The sequence below is a fragment of the Oncorhynchus mykiss genome, chromosome 25, assembly GCF_013265735.2.
Source record: "Oncorhynchus mykiss isolate Arlee chromosome 25, USDA_OmykA_1.1, whole genome shotgun sequence".
Lineage (NCBI taxonomy): Eukaryota > Metazoa > Chordata > Actinopteri > Salmoniformes > Salmonidae > Oncorhynchus > Oncorhynchus mykiss.
The window spans coordinates 12,701,627-12,718,529 of record NC_048589.1 but is presented as its reverse complement, the minus strand read 5'-3'; the positions used below and the strand labels follow the sequence as shown (position 1 = coordinate 12,718,529).

At 40.8% G+C, this 16,903-nt stretch overlaps 1 protein-coding gene across 2 annotated transcripts; it reads right to left on the bottom strand.

The window, feature by feature from the left end:
• Positions 1-226: 226 nt before the first annotated feature.
• Positions 227-16,468, bottom strand: LOC110505362 (zinc finger protein OZF). Of its 2 annotated transcripts, XM_021584539.2 has the most exons (5): positions 13,715-16,467; positions 3,644-3,802; positions 3,300-3,546; positions 3,020-3,208; positions 227-1,308 (listed from the first exon to the last, which is right to left on the bottom strand). In XM_021584539.2, the coding sequence occupies exons 1-5, from the start codon at positions 13,715-13,717 to the stop codon at positions 1,304-1,306; spliced, it is 603 nt and encodes a 200-aa protein (XP_021440214.1). In that variant the 5' UTR covers positions 13,718-16,467; the 3' UTR covers positions 227-1,303. The 2 variants fall into 2 exon arrangements, with proteins under 2 accessions (XP_021440214.1, XP_021440213.1); XM_021584538.2 differs by having other exon boundaries at positions 227-3,208; positions 13,715-16,468.
• Between the last annotated feature and the right edge of the window lie 435 nt (positions 16,469-16,903).

The window sequence follows — 16,903 nt, the reverse complement described above, 5'->3', positions numbered from 1 at the left end:
ACCGCTGAAGTGCCTAGCATGTAAAATCGTCTATCTTTGGTTGCAACACTCACTACTGAGTTCCAAACTGCCTCTGGAGGTAACATCAATCAGCACAATGACTGTTTGTCGGGAGCTTCATGAAATGGGTTTCCATGGCCAAGCAGCTGCACACAATCCCAAGACCACCATGTGCAATGCCAAGTGTCGGCTGGAGTGGTGTAAAGCAGGCACTGTAGTGACTGAGTAAAATACAAATGACTTTTTTTTATTAAAAAGTGAACGTGTTTTATCAATTTGTATACAAATACTTTGATTAGATTGCAATTGGTTAATCTCTTAAATTGTTTTCACTGGGGGGGGGAGGGGAGCACAGTAAGCAGCAAAATAACTAACATTTTCAGGAGTCAAAAGGGCACAAAGCAGGATTTGAATATTGTACAGCAGTTTCAGACAAATATATTGGCATCCTTGCAGCTGTTTTTATCTCAATATTAAATTTCTAGATAACACTTAAGTACCTTACTGTGATTATTTGTGAGCATTTTAAATGAAAACAAACAAAAATAGCTTCGTAGCAAAGACCCATTTCTCAAGCAAGAATTTTGCTAGAACGGTCTGGGGAGTGTAAAACTGAAAACAAGCTGTTATTGGCAGAGATGTTTGGAACTATTTCTTATTGGTATATTAACTCATTTACTGCCTGGTGATGTCACCAGAGGCTAGAACTCCATCCCATTAAAACAGGTTGAAATTTCAGGTTGAAATTTCAGGCGGTCTTTTCAAACAGCTCTTACGCTATTCACATTATCATTTTCACAATTTCAGTATTATTCCAACCTCAGTGTGGAAATATATATAAATATATATAAAACACATGAAAATCCCTTTTCTGACTGCACTGCACTCAAATAACTCCCTAACGTTTGGCCACTTACTGGATTTTCAACATTGCAGAACCAATTTTGTTAAATGTACAATTTTAATTGACAAAATAAAAGACAAATGGCATCGACACCCTGGAGCTACTTGGTTGCACATCCTTTGGCAAAGTTAACTGCAGACAAACACTTATTATAACCATCAATGAGCTTGCTGCGCCTTTCAACTGGATGTTTGGCCCACTTTTTAGTAGCAAAGTGCTCTAATTCTTCAATGTTTGAGGGGTAACCTGCAGCAACCTCTGTTTCAACTCTCACCATAGGTTTTGGTTGTGATTCAGATCAGGAATCTTCGCTGGCCACTCCAGAACAGTCTCTCTTCTTGAACCATTCCTGGGTGCTTTGTGTGTTTTTGTTGGGGTCGTTGTACTGCTGGAACACCCTCAACCTTCAATGGAGACCACAGTTTTGGACACTGGGTTTAACATTGGACTCCAAAAACACCTGATAACCTGCGGATTTCATGATGCCTTGCGCACCCTCAAGGCCCCCAATACCAGAGGCAGCAAAGCAACCCCACAGCATTATCAAACCTTCCCCATCTTTGATTGTAGGGAAGGTGTTCTTTTCATTGAATGCTTAAAACACAGGAAAAAAACATCTTATTCTATGCGCAGATTGAGGAAAAGCTTGTTAGTAACTGCTTATATGAGGCAGGGCTGTACATAGCAAAGATCAATACATTACCGATTGAAATATGATTTAGCGGGCAACCTGCTGCTACACATGACTGGTCTGTAATCAGTGCACAAATTATTCCTTAGTATCTTCACACACCTCTTGCGCAACGGGAGAATATCTGTTGAAATAGCTTAATCCGGGACTAGTTTCTGGGAAACTGGCCCTGTGTCGTACACTGCCACCTAAATAGCAAAGAATAAATCAACGCATAACGACACCTTGAGGGTTTTCTCCAGTGCGTGTTCTCTGGTGTATGAAGGGGATCCTAATGCTGAACATCTCAGTTCACACTACTAACTGTGATACAAAGCCCCTTTCCAGTATCAACTGACTCAACAATGTCTTGCTCGGATTGACAATGAGAAATGTAGCACGTTATTTCATTGTGTTCTTCTTAGTTGTCTTCGTCAGTGGTGAGATTTTCAATTTGTGTTGTTTTTCCCGGTGGTACTTCAAACTTTGCAGGTGTGGGTAGCCCCTACCACATTCACAGCATGAGTAAGGCAACTCGCCTGTGTGCACTCTCTGATGAGCTGTTAGTTGAACTTTTGCACTGAAGCGTTTTTCACAATCAGGGCAAGGGAATGGTTTCTCTCCTGTGTGCATTCTCTGATGAATTTTTAGATCAGTTGATGTATAGCATCGTTTCTCACAAAAGGAGCAGGAGTATGGCTTCTCTCCAGTATGTACTCGCTGGTGTGCTATGAAGTTGCTGCCTCGTGCGAATTCCTTCCCACAGACAGAGCATTTGTACGGTTTCTGTCCAGTGTGTGATCTTTGATGAATTGTTAAGTAACGTTTTAAGGTAAAACTCTTCCCACAGTCAGAGCAGTTAAAAGCCTTCTCTCCGATATGTATTTGCTGGTGTGTTTGTAAACTAAATTTCTCAGGGAAACCTTTTCCACACTGTTGACAGGAGAAAGGTTTTTCTCCGGTATGTGTAAGTTGATGTCTTCGTAATCGAGAAAGTACAGAAAAACTCTTCCCACAGTCAGCACAGTGGTGAGGTTTAACTCCTGAATGTACCCGCTCATGCAATTTCAATTCAGCTGATGTAGTAAAGCACTTCTCGCAGCCAGAGCAGTGGTAGGGTTTTTCTCCAGTGTGAATTCGTTGGTGTATCTTAAAGTAACTCGCCTGAGAGAAATTCTTCCCACAGTCAGAGCAGTAGTAAGGCTTCTTTTCAGTATGAATTTTCATGTGAACTTTTTGGTGTAATTTGAAACTGTCAGGACGTGAAAAACATTGATCACATTCAGAGCATTGGTAAGGCTTTTCTCCAGTGTGCTGTCGCAGGTGCACATTAAAATAACCAGGCTGAGCAAAATCCTTCCCACAATAAGGGCAGTGGTAAGGCTTCTCTCCAGTGTGAATTCTCTGATGTACTTTTAGATCATTTGATGTTTTGAAACTCTTACCACACTGAGAGCAGTGGTGAGGTCTTTTTGTTTTGTTGGCATCCTTTAGTTTAAGATCTGTTGCAGATGAGTTCCTGCCAAGCTCTCCTGGAGCAGAGATCTCTCCATGTTCGGTTGATGCAGATGAATTCTCTCCAAGCTCTACATGTTGGTTGGGCTTTACACCTTTGTGAGGGAGAGGGTCTTGGGCTACACAGAGAAGAGAGTCAGCATCAAGTTCATCAACACAAGTAAAATATAACCAAATGCATAATAAGGGTTTGCAAATTTGATCAAATACCTGGATGAGATGATCCTCTGCTATCAACAACCTCAACTTGTATAGATGCATTTGGCCCAAGCTTCTTTCTGCAGTCCTCCAGCTGTACTCGAACTCTCTTGAGAGGCAGTAGTGTCCACTGAGCTCCACTGTTACAGCCAGGACTCAGTGATTTCCCGCAGTCTTCCAGCAGTACTGTTACCCACTTGAGGGGCATATTGGGCTCAGGTTGGTGGGGAAAAGACAGGCTGGAAATGTCCTCACAATCCTAAAATAAACAACATAAACAGAGTGTAGGTGGTGTCGAATGGACTAATAAACACGGACAAACTACATCACTTGGTAATGTAGGCTTACTACGCTACCTCCTCCAGTTTCATAGACTCTGCATTTGGCCCCAGCAGATTAATGCAGTCTTCCAGCAGCAGTGCAAGAGTTCCACTGTTACAATCAGGAGCCAGTGACTCTGTAGGTTCGGGATCAGGGTGGTGGGGAAGAGACATGCTGGCACTGTCCTCACAATCCTAGAATAATGACAACAGATATTATGTAGGTGGGTCAAGTTCAATATCTGTATACAACACACACTAGATTTATGAAAAGGTGTAGTAGCAAGTGGGACAGTTCAATATAAACAAAAACATGTATGATGTGTAACTGTTAGTAATTTTAAGTGTTTTTCATGGTTGCAAAGGCGAGGAACGTAAATGCCACCGCAAATCAAGAACAACCCAAGTCTTTCACCTTGGGAAATGAGACACACGAAGAGGAGTCTAGCTAGCAACTAGGGATGCACGATATATCGGTGAACATATCGGAATCGGCCGATATTAGCTAAAAATGCAAACATCGGAATCGGCCAATGTCTAGTTTAACATCCCGATGTGCAAAACCGATGTCAAAGCTGACGTGCATACCTATATAACGTGGGTACGTGACGTAATGAGACAACTCAAAGCGAGACAAACCAAAGGCGAAATCCATTAAAGCCAAGATAATGGGATTCATTGCCCTTGACAATCAACCATTCTCTGCTGTTGGTGATGTTGGCTTTCGCCGACTGGTCGAGCAACGGTACACACTATCAAGTGCGCTATTTTTCAGATGTTGCCCTACTGGAGTTACACAGTAATAGCGTCACTGCTATTAGCTCCACAACATACATACTATGGAATGCCGTTTATGTCTTTGCGTGTGAAAAAAAGATACAGTAGCACAGTCAAACCTGTACAAAAAAATCTGCAAACAAGCAAACACTGGCCACGAACGATGTGTTTACAATACCGCGTTGGCAACTTCTGGGGTAACTAGCTTTAGCTTGGTACCTAGCTAGCACCAATACAACCAGCCTGAAACAATGACCAGTAGAACCTGCAGTCATTTTCATTATTCTTAGCAATGATTAAGAATCCTTGTGAGTAAGTATTAGCTAGGTTGCCACTTGTTGTTCGCCTATTGAAATTGAACTTCGGTTCATGAGAATAAATAGCTAGCCAGCTACTTAACCCTGTTGCCCAACGCTAACGTTATAAGCAGCCAGCTGGCTTCATCTGGCTAGTGAGGCTGACCGCACTGGGGTTGTGAAGCAAGCCACAATAAGGATTAGGCACAATAGTGGAATTTGCGGTTTGCCTTCAAAATAAAAGTATGTAATTGACAGTAATGCAAATGAATACAAATTGAATTATGCCATACTTTTATTTTGAAGGCTAACCGCAAAGTCCATTATTGTGGCTAATCCTTATTGTGGTTAGCTTCACAGATGGGTCCGACCACCATTAATTAAATAAGAACTGTCTTATAAATGATGGTTATTTTAGATGACACCCAGCTATATAGTTAGCTAACTAAAAACAGATGTCGCATTATTTGACATGTCAAATAGTGTTATTTGAATTGTATCATTTTTTTATGACACGCAAAGACAAACGACATTCCATAGAAATCCTGGTTGAGAATGAAATAACTGAACAAATGAAAAACAAAAGAAATAGGTTTTGATTATGTTTTACTGGTAATGGGGACATACGTAAATGCCAACAAAATAACTTTTTGGTCAGTGTGGTGTGTGTGTGTGTGTGTGTAACCTTTATTTAACTAAGCAAGTCAGTTAAGAACAAATTCTTGTTTACAAAGACGGCCCCGGACAATGCTGGGTCAATTGTGCGCCGCACTATGGGACTACCAATCACGGTCGGATGTGTTACAGCCTGGATTTGAACCAGGGACTGTAGTGACGCCTCTTGCGCTGAGAAGCAGTGCCTTAGACCATTGCATCCATGTGCGTTAACTATACTAGAATGCTTAAAAGGCCGCTAAAATTGTAAATATCGGTATCGTTTTTTTTGGCAAGGAAAATATTGGATATTGGTGCTTAACTACTAGCAACCTAACGTTAGCTAGCTAATAAATCATATGAAGTAGTCCAACATAAGCTGTTACAGCTTGTTGACATGCTGCTAGTGTTAAGGGTAACAGCAAATTCTAGACCAATTTTTACTTGGTATTACTTTCTTCGTTATCAATTCGGAAACGCCCGTTTCTAGTTGCAGGTGGAACTCCAATAAAAAGTTCCTATTCGTGAGGAGTTCCCTCACCATTTTAGCTGGAGGGCATCTCGCACTTTCCAACATATTTGCAGGAACTATCAGTTCTAAGCAATGCAGCCATGTGACCCAAACACATGCAAGAGGCATTTCTCACTGTACAAAACGTGGATTTAATATTTTAATTAATTTTCAGTACCTAATTGAAACTGTTAACAGACATTTATAAAGAGACAAGCTACTTCCGAATCGGGAACAAAGAAAGTATTGTCAAGTAAAGGTTAGTTGAAAAATGTATCCCGGTGCTTTGTATTAGCTACGGTACACAGTCGTGGCCAAAAGTTGAGAATGACACAAATATACATTTTCACAAAGTCTGCTGCCTCAGTTTGCATGATGGCAATTTGCACTCCAGAAAGTTATGAAGAGTGATCAGATGACTTGCAATTCATTGCAAAGTCCCTCTTTGCCATGCAAATGAACTGAATCCCCCAAAACCATTTCCCCTGGATTTCAGCCCTGCCACAAAAGGACCAGCTGACACCATGTCAGTGATTCTCTCGTTAACATAGGTGTGAGTGTTGACGAAGACAAGGCTGGAGATAACACTGTCATGCTGAATGAGTTCGAATAACAGACTGGAAGCTTCAAAAGGAGGGTGGTGCTTGAAATTATTGTTCTTCCTCTGTCCACCATGGTTACCTGCAAGGAAACATGTGCCGTCATTATTGTTTTGCACAAAATGGGCTTCACAGGCAAGGATATTACTGCCAGTAAGATTGCACCTAAATCAACCATTTATCGGATCATCAAAAACTTACAGGAGAGCGGTTCAATTGTTGTGAAGAAGGCTTCAGGTCACCCAAGAAAGTCCAGCAAGCTCCAGGATTGTCTCCTAAATCAGCTGTGGGATCGGGGCACCACCAATACAGAGCTTGCTCAGGAATGGCACGCACAGTGAAGCGAAGGCTTTTGGAGGATGGCCTGGTGTCAAGAAGGGCAGCAAAGAAGCCACTTTGGTACAGGGATTGGACTGCTGAGGACTGGGGTAAAGTAATTTTCTCTGATGAATCCCCTTTCCGATTGTTTGGGGCATCCGGAAAAAAGGTTGATCGGAGAAGACAAGGTGTGCGCTACCATCAGTCCTGTGTCATGCCAACAGTAAAGCATCCTGAGACCATGCACGCGTGGGGTTGCTTCTCAGCCAAGGGAGTGGGCTCACTCACAAGTTTGCCTAAGAACACAGCCATGAATAAAGAACTGTACCAACACATCCTCTGAGAGAAACTTCTCCCAACCATCCAGGAACAGTTTGGTGATGAACAATGCCTTTTCCAAGATGATGGAGCACCTTGCCATAAGGCAAAAGTCAAGACAAACCTCCCTCAGTTACACCAGCTCTGTCAGGAGAACTTATTGTGGGAAGCTTATGGAAGGCTACCTGAAACTTTGACCCAAGTTAAACAATTTAAAGGCAATGCTACCAAATACTAATTGACTGACTATGTAAACTTCTGACACACTGGGAATGTGATGAAAGAAATAAAAGCTGAAATAAATCATTCTCTCTGCTATTATACTGACATTTCACATTCTTCAAATAAAGTAGTGATCCTAACTGACCTAAGACAGGGAATATTTACTAGGATTAAATGTCAGGAATTGTGAAAGCTGAGTTTAAATGTATTTGCGTATGCAAACTTCCGACTTCAACTGTATGTAAATAAGGTATGTTTTTCATTTTTTATACATTTGCAAACATTTCTAAAAACCTGTTTTTGCTTTATAATTATGGGGTAGTATGTGTAGAATGAGGAAGATTATTATTTACAGTGGGGCAAAAAAGTATTTAGTCAGCCACCAATTGTGCAAGTTCTCCCACTTAAAAAGATTAGAGAGGCCTGTAATTTTCATCATAGGTACACTTCAACTATGACAGACAAAATGAGGGGAAAAAATCCAGAAAATCACATTGTAGGATTTTTTATGAATTTATTTGCTAATTATGGTGGAAAATAAGTATTTGGTCAATAACAAAAGTTTATCTCAATACTTTGTTATATACCCTTTGTTGGCAATGACCGTGGTCAAACATTTTCTGTAAGTCTTCACAAGGTTTTCACACACTGTTGCTGGTATTTTGGCCCATTCCCCCATGCAGACCTCCTCTAGAGCAGTGATGTTTTGGGGCTGTTGCTGGGCAACACGGACTTTCAACTCCATCCAAAGATTTTCTATGGGGTTGAGATCTGGACACTGGCTAGGCCACTCCAGGACCTTGAAATGCTTCTTACGAAGCCACTCCTTCGTTGCCCGGGCGGTGTGTTTGGGATCATTGTCATGCTGAAAGACCCAGCCACGTTTCATCTTCAATGCCCTTGCTGATGGAAGGAGGTTTTCACTCAAAATCTCACGATACATGGCCCCATTCATTCTTTCCTTTACACGGATCAGTCGTCCTGGTCCCTTTGCAGAAAAACAGCCCCAAAGCATGATGTTTCCACCCCCATGCTTTACAGTAGGTATGGTGTTCTTTGAATGCAACTCAGTATTCTTTGTCCTCCAAACACGACGAGTTGAGTTTTTACCAAAAAGTTATATTTTGGTTTCATCTGACATTCTCCCAATCTTCTTCTGGATCATCCAAATGCTCTCTAGCAAACTTCAGACGGGCCTGGACATGTACTGGCTTAAGCAGGGGGACACGTATGGCACTGCAGGATTTAAGTCCCTGGCGGCGTAGTGTGTTACTGATGGTAGGCTTTGTTACTTTGGTCCCAGCTCTCTGCAGGTCATTCACTAGGTCCCCCCGTGTGGTTCTGGGATTTTTGCTCACCGTTCTTGTGATCATTTTGACCCCACGGGGTGAGATCTTGCGTGGAGCCCCAGATCGAGGGAGATTATCAGTGGTCTTGTATGTCTTCCATTTCCTAATAATTGCTCCCACAGTTGATTTCTTCAAACCAAGCTGCTTACCTATTGCAGATTCAGTCTTCCCAGTCTGGTGCAGGTCTACAATTTTGTTTCTGGTGTCCTTTGACAGCTCTTTGGTCTTGACCATAGTGGAGTTTGGAGTGTGACTGTTTGAGGTTGTGGACAGGTGTCTTTTATATTGATAACAAGTTCAAACAGGTGCCATTAATACAGGTAACGAGTGAAGGACAGAGGAGCCTCTTAAAGAAGAAGTTACAGGTCTGTGAGAGCCAGAAATCTTGCTTGTTTGTAGGTGACCAAATACTTATTTTCCACCATAATTTGCAAATAAATTCATAAAAAATCCTACAATGTGATTTTCTGGATGTTTTTCTCTCATTTTGTCTGTCATAGTTGAAGTGTACCTAGGATGAAAATTACAGGCCTCTCTCATATTTTTAAGTGGGAGAACTTGCACAATTGGTGGCTGACTAAATACTTTTTTGCCTCACTGTATTTAATCAATTTTAGAATAAGGCTGTAACGTAACAAAATGTGGAAAAAGTCAAGGGGTCTGAATATGCACTGTATACAGTGCCTTGCGAAAGTATTCGGCCCCCTTGAACTTTGCGACCTTTTGCCACATTTCAGGCTTCAAACATAAAGATATAAAACTGTATTTTTTTGTGAGGAATCAACAACAAGTGGGACACAATCATGAAGTGGAACGACATTTATTGGATATTTCAAACTTTTTTAACAAATCAAAAACTGAAAAATTGGGCGTGCAAAATTATTCAGCCCCTTTACTTTCAGTGCAGCAAACTCTCTCCAGAAGTTCAGTGAGGATCTCTGAATGATCCAATGTTGACCTAAATAACTAATGATGATAAATACAATCCACCTGTGTGTAATCAAGTCTCCGTATAAATGCACCTGCACTGTGACAGTCTCAGAGGTCCGTTAAAAGCGCAGAGAGCGTCATGAAGAACAAGGAACACACCAGGCAGGTCCGAGATACTGTTGTGAAGAAGTTTAAAGCCGGATTTGGATACAAAAAGATTTCCTAAGCTTTAAACATCCCAAGGAGCACTGTGCAAGCGATAATATTGAAATGGAAGGAGTATCAGACCACTGCAAATCTACCAAGACCTGGCCGTCCCTCTAAACTTTCAGCTCATACAAGGAGAAGACTGATCAGAGATGCAGAGTCTGACCATGCAGAGTGAACGGCAAGAAAGTGCTTGTGACTCCGTGGTCGAGTAACTGCTCCTTCCTTGAGTGACAGGGCAGGGCCTGGGTTGGGAAGCGGAAAGACGACTCAAGTAGCGAACGGAGTAAACTATAAAAACGGACATTACATCCGCCATCCGAGTTCAATGTCACATTTAACAAACCAAACATTGAAATACCGTTACAGAAGGTAAAGTAAAAACCCAAACCGGCCCATGCATCAATACAGGGTATCTTGTATCTTGTCAGTGGCAACGCGTCATTCGGGGCAGGTGGGGCTGGCCTATTTTGCATGTTATTTTGGTAATGATACGTGTCACATATCAGTATGTAAACAATGTAAAAAAAAAAGTGTGTGTGTGTGTGTATATATATATATATATATATATATATATATATATATATATATATATACACACACACACTGAATAGCAGGCTAGTGATTGCTTTGCAATGCTTGCAGTTAACATTAGCCACTCACGGATTCCTTCCAAACTACTCATTGTTGAATTTGCGATTTCCAACTTGTTGTGTAATGTTTATGTCCAATGGCCGATGAGCACCGATACGTTTAGTCTATAATTTCTCGCCATTATCTCACCATATGACAAGGATTAAAAAGTATTTTCTAGTAGATTGTTGACTTGATTCATGATAATGACTGCTAGCTAAGATTTTGAAAGCATGATGTCAGTCCAATCAAAACTACTGTACATATAACGTGATTTGGCGTCATTTTATCTGTGGCCAATGACCTCGAGCCTTCTTGGATGGGCACTTCTAATGTAACTCTATGTCAACAACCAAGGGGCTAGAATTTTCTAGCTTTACCCATAGACTTGGCGGTGACGAGGTGTCCCTATGAGTGACAGAACACTGAGTCAATCACGGTGCAACGCTCCATATTTACTACTGGTTTGCCCCACCACAGACTGCACTGAGCTAGGCTGAAACACCCGCATTTTGGAGCTGCCTTACTCAAGAAAGCAAAAAAGAGATCATGTTTGTGTGTGGCTTTATTAACTAAATGTTATATTTATAAAATTGAGTTAATAAAGACACACAAACATGGTGTCTTTTTTGCTTTCTTGAGTGTGACTTTATTGAGTTAATAACCTTGTTTTTTTCTGAGTTCCCAGTTATTTTGAAAGCACCATAAATCCAGAGAATGCCAGACTTTGATGGCAAAATTTGCCCACGAAGGACCGCCGCGCCACCTTCCTGTTCAAGTGAGCACAGCACAACAAGGTGGGTCCAAAAATGTTGTGTATGCCGCTGCATAAATGATGTAATATGCCAGGGAGATATGTGTACTGTAGCTAAGAAAGTAATACTAAGTGTATGTTGTGTAGTAAGATGTTAGTAGCCCATGTGCCTCACCCTAATAATTTGGTATATTTACCCCTCTTAATTTCACCTACTGTTCTGACTTGCTGGTGCACATGTAGCCTATAACCTGTTTCAGAGAAATGTAATCATCAAATATTGTTAGAGCTTTCATTGTCTGCTTATATGCCTCCTTTATTTATCCTAGGGTTCTGACTTGGTGTACAGTGAGAACACTAAGAACGGCCCATGTTCTGAATTCTGTCGCTGTACATTTCAAAAGTGCTAAACAAATAGTTATATTGACTGCGTCCATCCTAGCTCACTCATTAATGTCTTACTTGTCATCCCCTTATGCCATAGTTTGTACATCTCAAATTTCATTAGAAACCACATTTGTTTAAGCATGTCATCCATATCAGCTATGTTAAAAAAAGGCAGTAAAGGAGGCTCCGCTGATAGCTAGGTGTAGCCATGGTAAGATGTTGGGACTGCTGTTGGGACAGCAGGAGGCTGTTTGTGGGCACCGTTTGTCACCGTTATAGTACAATGAATGTATTGTTTAGTGTTGTGGCTTTGCTGGCATGCATCCCACTTTTTTCCCCCTCCCACCAAGATTTACATGCCAAAATCAGCACGGTATATAGTAAAATACAGTATACTGCCGCCCAGCCCTATAATAATATCATGTAGGTAGCCTACCCACACTGCATCTGCGAGCTGTTGGCTACAGCACACGTGCCAAGACCAGAGTGTGCACATTTGCTATATTAGTGGAGTTGAACATGTAATGAAACCCCATTAACATGTATTTTCTATTGTAACCACAAAAGTTATTTTTATGTACACTACGTCATCATGAACACCTCCAAAACAAATGTTTTTTTGTGGTTTGGTAAGAAGAATGCCCCTCTTCCCACAGGTGTGATTACTACCTCTGCCAGTTACATTCTGTTAAAAGGTCCCCAAAGCACACACATGCCTGGGTTGCTCCTCTTTTAAGTTCGCTGCAGATAACTACTGGAACGAGCTGCAACAAACACTCAATCAGGACAGTTGTATTTCAATCTCTTCATTCAAAGACTCAATCATGGACACTCTTACTGAAAGTTGTGGCCGCTTTGCTTGATGTATTGTTGTCCCTACCTTCTTGCCCTTTGTGCTGTTGTCTGTGCCCAACAATGTTTGTACCCTGTTTTGTGCTGCTGCCATGTTGTCATGTTGTGTTGCTACCATGCTGTGTTGTCATGTGTTGCTGCCATGCTGTCATCTTAGGTCTCTTTATGTAGGGTTGTCTCTCGTCGCGATGTGTGTTTTGTCCAATTTTTTTTAAAATTTTTTTTAACATATTTTTATTCCCAGACCCCATCCCCGCAGGAGGTCCTTCGCCTTTTGGTAGGCGTCATTAACAATACGAATTTGTTCTTAACTGACTTGCCTAGTTAAATAAATGTTACATTTAAAAAAATCACGGACAGCCCTTTATGCGCAAAAAGCACATTTTATGGAAACATCTCTGGTAGGTAAACGCGCATATTGTTTTTATGCGGGTTTTAGAATATTCGCAGTGAAATCTGGCGCCAATTATATGGACATTTAACTGTCCTGCAAAATCATCATTTTGTCTTGCATTCTCTATTTTAAAATGTGGTCAACCTATGGATGCTGAATGTAACTCTGAGTCGAATTTTATGCAAGATATTGTAACTCATGCTGCGTTCAAAACAACTGCGATCTCAGAAAACTCCCGACACCCGAGCGTTCAGAACTGGTAACTTGGGGGTAAAAAAAAAACTAGCCCCGAATAGGAAAAATCGATTTGAACGGTCATCCAACCTGGGCCTCTTTCTAGAACTCCTACTTTCCGACCTGAAGATCAGAGGTTATGATTTGGCCTCGTATTTTTTCCGAGTTCCCAGTTGTCTTGAACATGGCATCTGAGCCAGAAACTATGCAGCATTTAACTCTTGAGCTGAATGCTATAACGTTACTGGATGTAGCATCTAGCTCAGTGTTACAGCCTCTATTGGCCAACCCAAAGACAACTGTTGCATACCCTTCATTCCGTGACATACCATTGCTTCCTATCATCTCGCAAATCTCCGTTTTGAACGACTGACTTTATTACCAACATTATACTACTTACACTTAGTCAATTTTGACACTAGAATGAATGTTTGACTCATATCGATGGCTCATAGGCCACTTTCAAAACAAGAAGTAGCTTTTAGGTGCAGTCGCTCTTTAAAGCGGAGGAAGACGCAAAGCATTACTGTAGCTACATGAAATAACGTTAACTGTACGTAGCCATAATCTCTTGCTGAAGCTAGCTAACGCAAGCGAACCATAATCTTGCAAAGACTAACGGAAACTGTTGCTGTGTTGGCACAAAACGGGCTAAATATGCTGTTTGCTTACCATGTTATTGAATTAGCTGTATCCTTTTTTCCCCCCTTTTTTTGAAGGGTCGTTCACGTTTGTAGCTAGTTATGTTATGAGGTGCGTAATACTATCCAAATTAAAGTTTGAAACCTCTCTGGCTCACTGAGGTATACTATCTCTATGAACGCTCTGGCTAGGCCACGAAATGAAAAGCATTCTGCGCATGCTCCGAACCTTTTTTTCTTCTGGGGAGAATCGTATCGGTTGGCATGGCTTGTGATGCATTACCGCCACCTACTGGACTGAAGTGTGGATGGTTGATTGAGAAAAACTGACGTTCTATAGCCTTCTTTTGTATAGTGTTTATGACACATTATTTTTACAACATTAAAATACATTTCACAACAGATTTCACAACACATTAGGTGCGTGCTCTCTACCATCTTGCATTTATGAGCTTAGATGGTTCTCAAATTAATTAGGTCTCTGCATATAAACTACTAGCACACAACTCGGACACCCATGCATACCCCGCAAGACATGCCATCAGAAGTCTCTTCACAGTCCCAAATTCCAGAACAGACTATTGGTGGTGCACAGTACTACATAGAGCCATGACTACATGGAACTCCATTCCTCATCAAGTATCTCATGCCAGCAGTAAAATTAGATCAAAATAAATGAATAATAATAAATGCACCTCATGGAACAGAAGGGGACTGTGAAGAGACACACACGATTACATACGAACTATGTACACATGGATTTTGTGTTGTAGATATGTGATAGTATTATTATACCTTTATTTCAACAAGGAACACAGACTGAGGCCAAGGTCTCTTTTACAGCTGGGCCCTGCGTATACATGTTTACACATACAGTTTAGGTACAATGATTAAGAAACTACACAAGACAAACAAAACGATCACTGATAACACAAACAAAATACACCAACAGATTACAGACAAACAGGCAGGGTAGCCTAGTGGTTAGAGCGTTGGACTAGCAAATTCAAATCCCCGTGCTGACAAGGTCTGTCATTCTGCCACTGAACACCCACTGTTCCTCGGCCATCATTGAAAATAATAATTTGTTCTTAACTGACTTGCCTAGTTAAATGACGGTAAAATATATATAGGTTATTCCCCTAACTTGCATTACCCGAAACAGTTACAAGCAATACAAAAATCCTCCAATAAATATTTAAAATGGGCAACAGTCTGCAGGCTATTCCATAGGCAAGGAGTCATACCCAACTCTGTGGAAATCGCATGGGCCTCAAGTGTAATTCATGCTTGAGACCTGGTTTTAGGAATTATAATTATAATATTGATGATAAATAAGAAGGTAGCTTATTCGGAAGTGCTTTATAGACAAACAGACAGCGAAGTCCAATCCACATTTTGATATAAAACACAGTGGTGAGTTCTGTAGCTAGCACCTGTAATAAACCTAAGTGCGCAATGATACGTAGCATCCAGCGATGTTGGAGGGGCTTCCATTAAAAGAACACACTGTGTTCTGTTAGACAGGGAACTCTCAATCCACAATATAGCAGGGGATGTAAAGCCATAACACATACATTTTTCCAGCAGCAGATTATGATCGACATTGTCAAACGCTGCACTAAAGTCTAACAAAACAGCTCCCACAATCTTTTTATCAATTTCTCGAAGCCAATCAGACATTTGTGTAAGTCCCGTCCATACATGTTGAACGTCCTTCCTTATAAGCGTGCTGAAAATCTGTTAATTTGTTTACTGTGAAATAGCATTGTATCTAGTAAAAATAAAAATCCTAAAATTTCATTTCAAGAGCTCCAATGCTTTATACTAGCATTCTTTATATAATTTCTTGGTTTTACAGTACAGTTTCTTCTTTTTGTTCAGTTTAGTCACGTTTGCCAAATAGCTGTGCAGCCAGACTTATTTAACATTCCTTTTGCCTCAACCATACAATTGTTCAATTCCTCATCAATCCACAGGGATTTAACCGTTTTTACATTCATTTTCTTAAATGGGTGCATGATTATTAGTAACCTGAAATAGCAATTTCATAAATCTGTCAAGTGCAGCGTCTGGTTGCTCCTCACACCCCAGACCAGAAAATATTCTTTACATTTTCAACATTGGAATCACTACAAAAGTTATTTCAAATGACCTCATAGACCCAGCCTTTGGAACATTGGTTTTCCTAGATATGGCTACTATATCGTAGATCACTACATCCGATGGATGTTTATACTGCTATAGAGTAGCAGCATTAGTAAAGATGTGATCAATACATGTGGATGATTTCATTTCTGTGCTGTTTGTAAATACCCTGGTAGGTTGACTGATAACCAGTGCCTGCAACCTGGTTCAGGCGACAGTTTGAAGCTTTTTCTTGAGTGGGCAGCTTGATGAAAGCCTGTAAATATTTAGGTCACCAAGAAAATATACAGTACCTCTTGATATCACACACATCAATCATGCATTTCACACATAATATCCAGATACTGACTGTTAGCACTTGGTCTATAGCAGCTTCCCACCAGAATGGGCTTTAGGTGAGGCAGGTGAACCTGAAGCCATATTACTTCAACAGCATTTGACACACAATCCTCTCTAAGATTTACAGAAATATGACTGAACACACACGGCAATACATCCACCATTGGCATTCCTGTCTCCTCTGAAGATGTTGACACCATGTATTGATACCGCTGTATTGTCAAAGGTATTATCTAAGTGAGTTTCAGAAATAGTCAGTTATTGAATGTTATGTTACTAGCAAGTTATTGATTTCATGAACCTTGTTTTTTTTTTTATTTTTTTTTTTTTTTTATTTTTTATTTTTTTTTTACCTTTATTTAACCAGGCAAGTCAGTTAAGAACAAATTCTTATTTTCAATGACGGCCTGGGAACAGTGGGTTAACTGCCTGTTCAAGGGCAGAACGACAGATTTGTACCTTGTCAGCTCGGGGGTTTGAACTCACAACCTTCCGGTTACTAGTCCAACACTCTAACCACTAGGCTACCCTGCCGCCCCGTTTCTTAGGCTACATATGCTAATGTGGCTTTTTTCCCACTTTTATATGATTCCTGATTGATAAGCATCCCAGTAAAGCAATAAAAACAGAGGTAGACATGACAGTGATATTTATGTTTGAGCTGATCGTGCAGTGTGAGCTGCAGTGTGTGATGCACGTGACATCCTGGTAACTGAGAAAAAAAAAACATAAT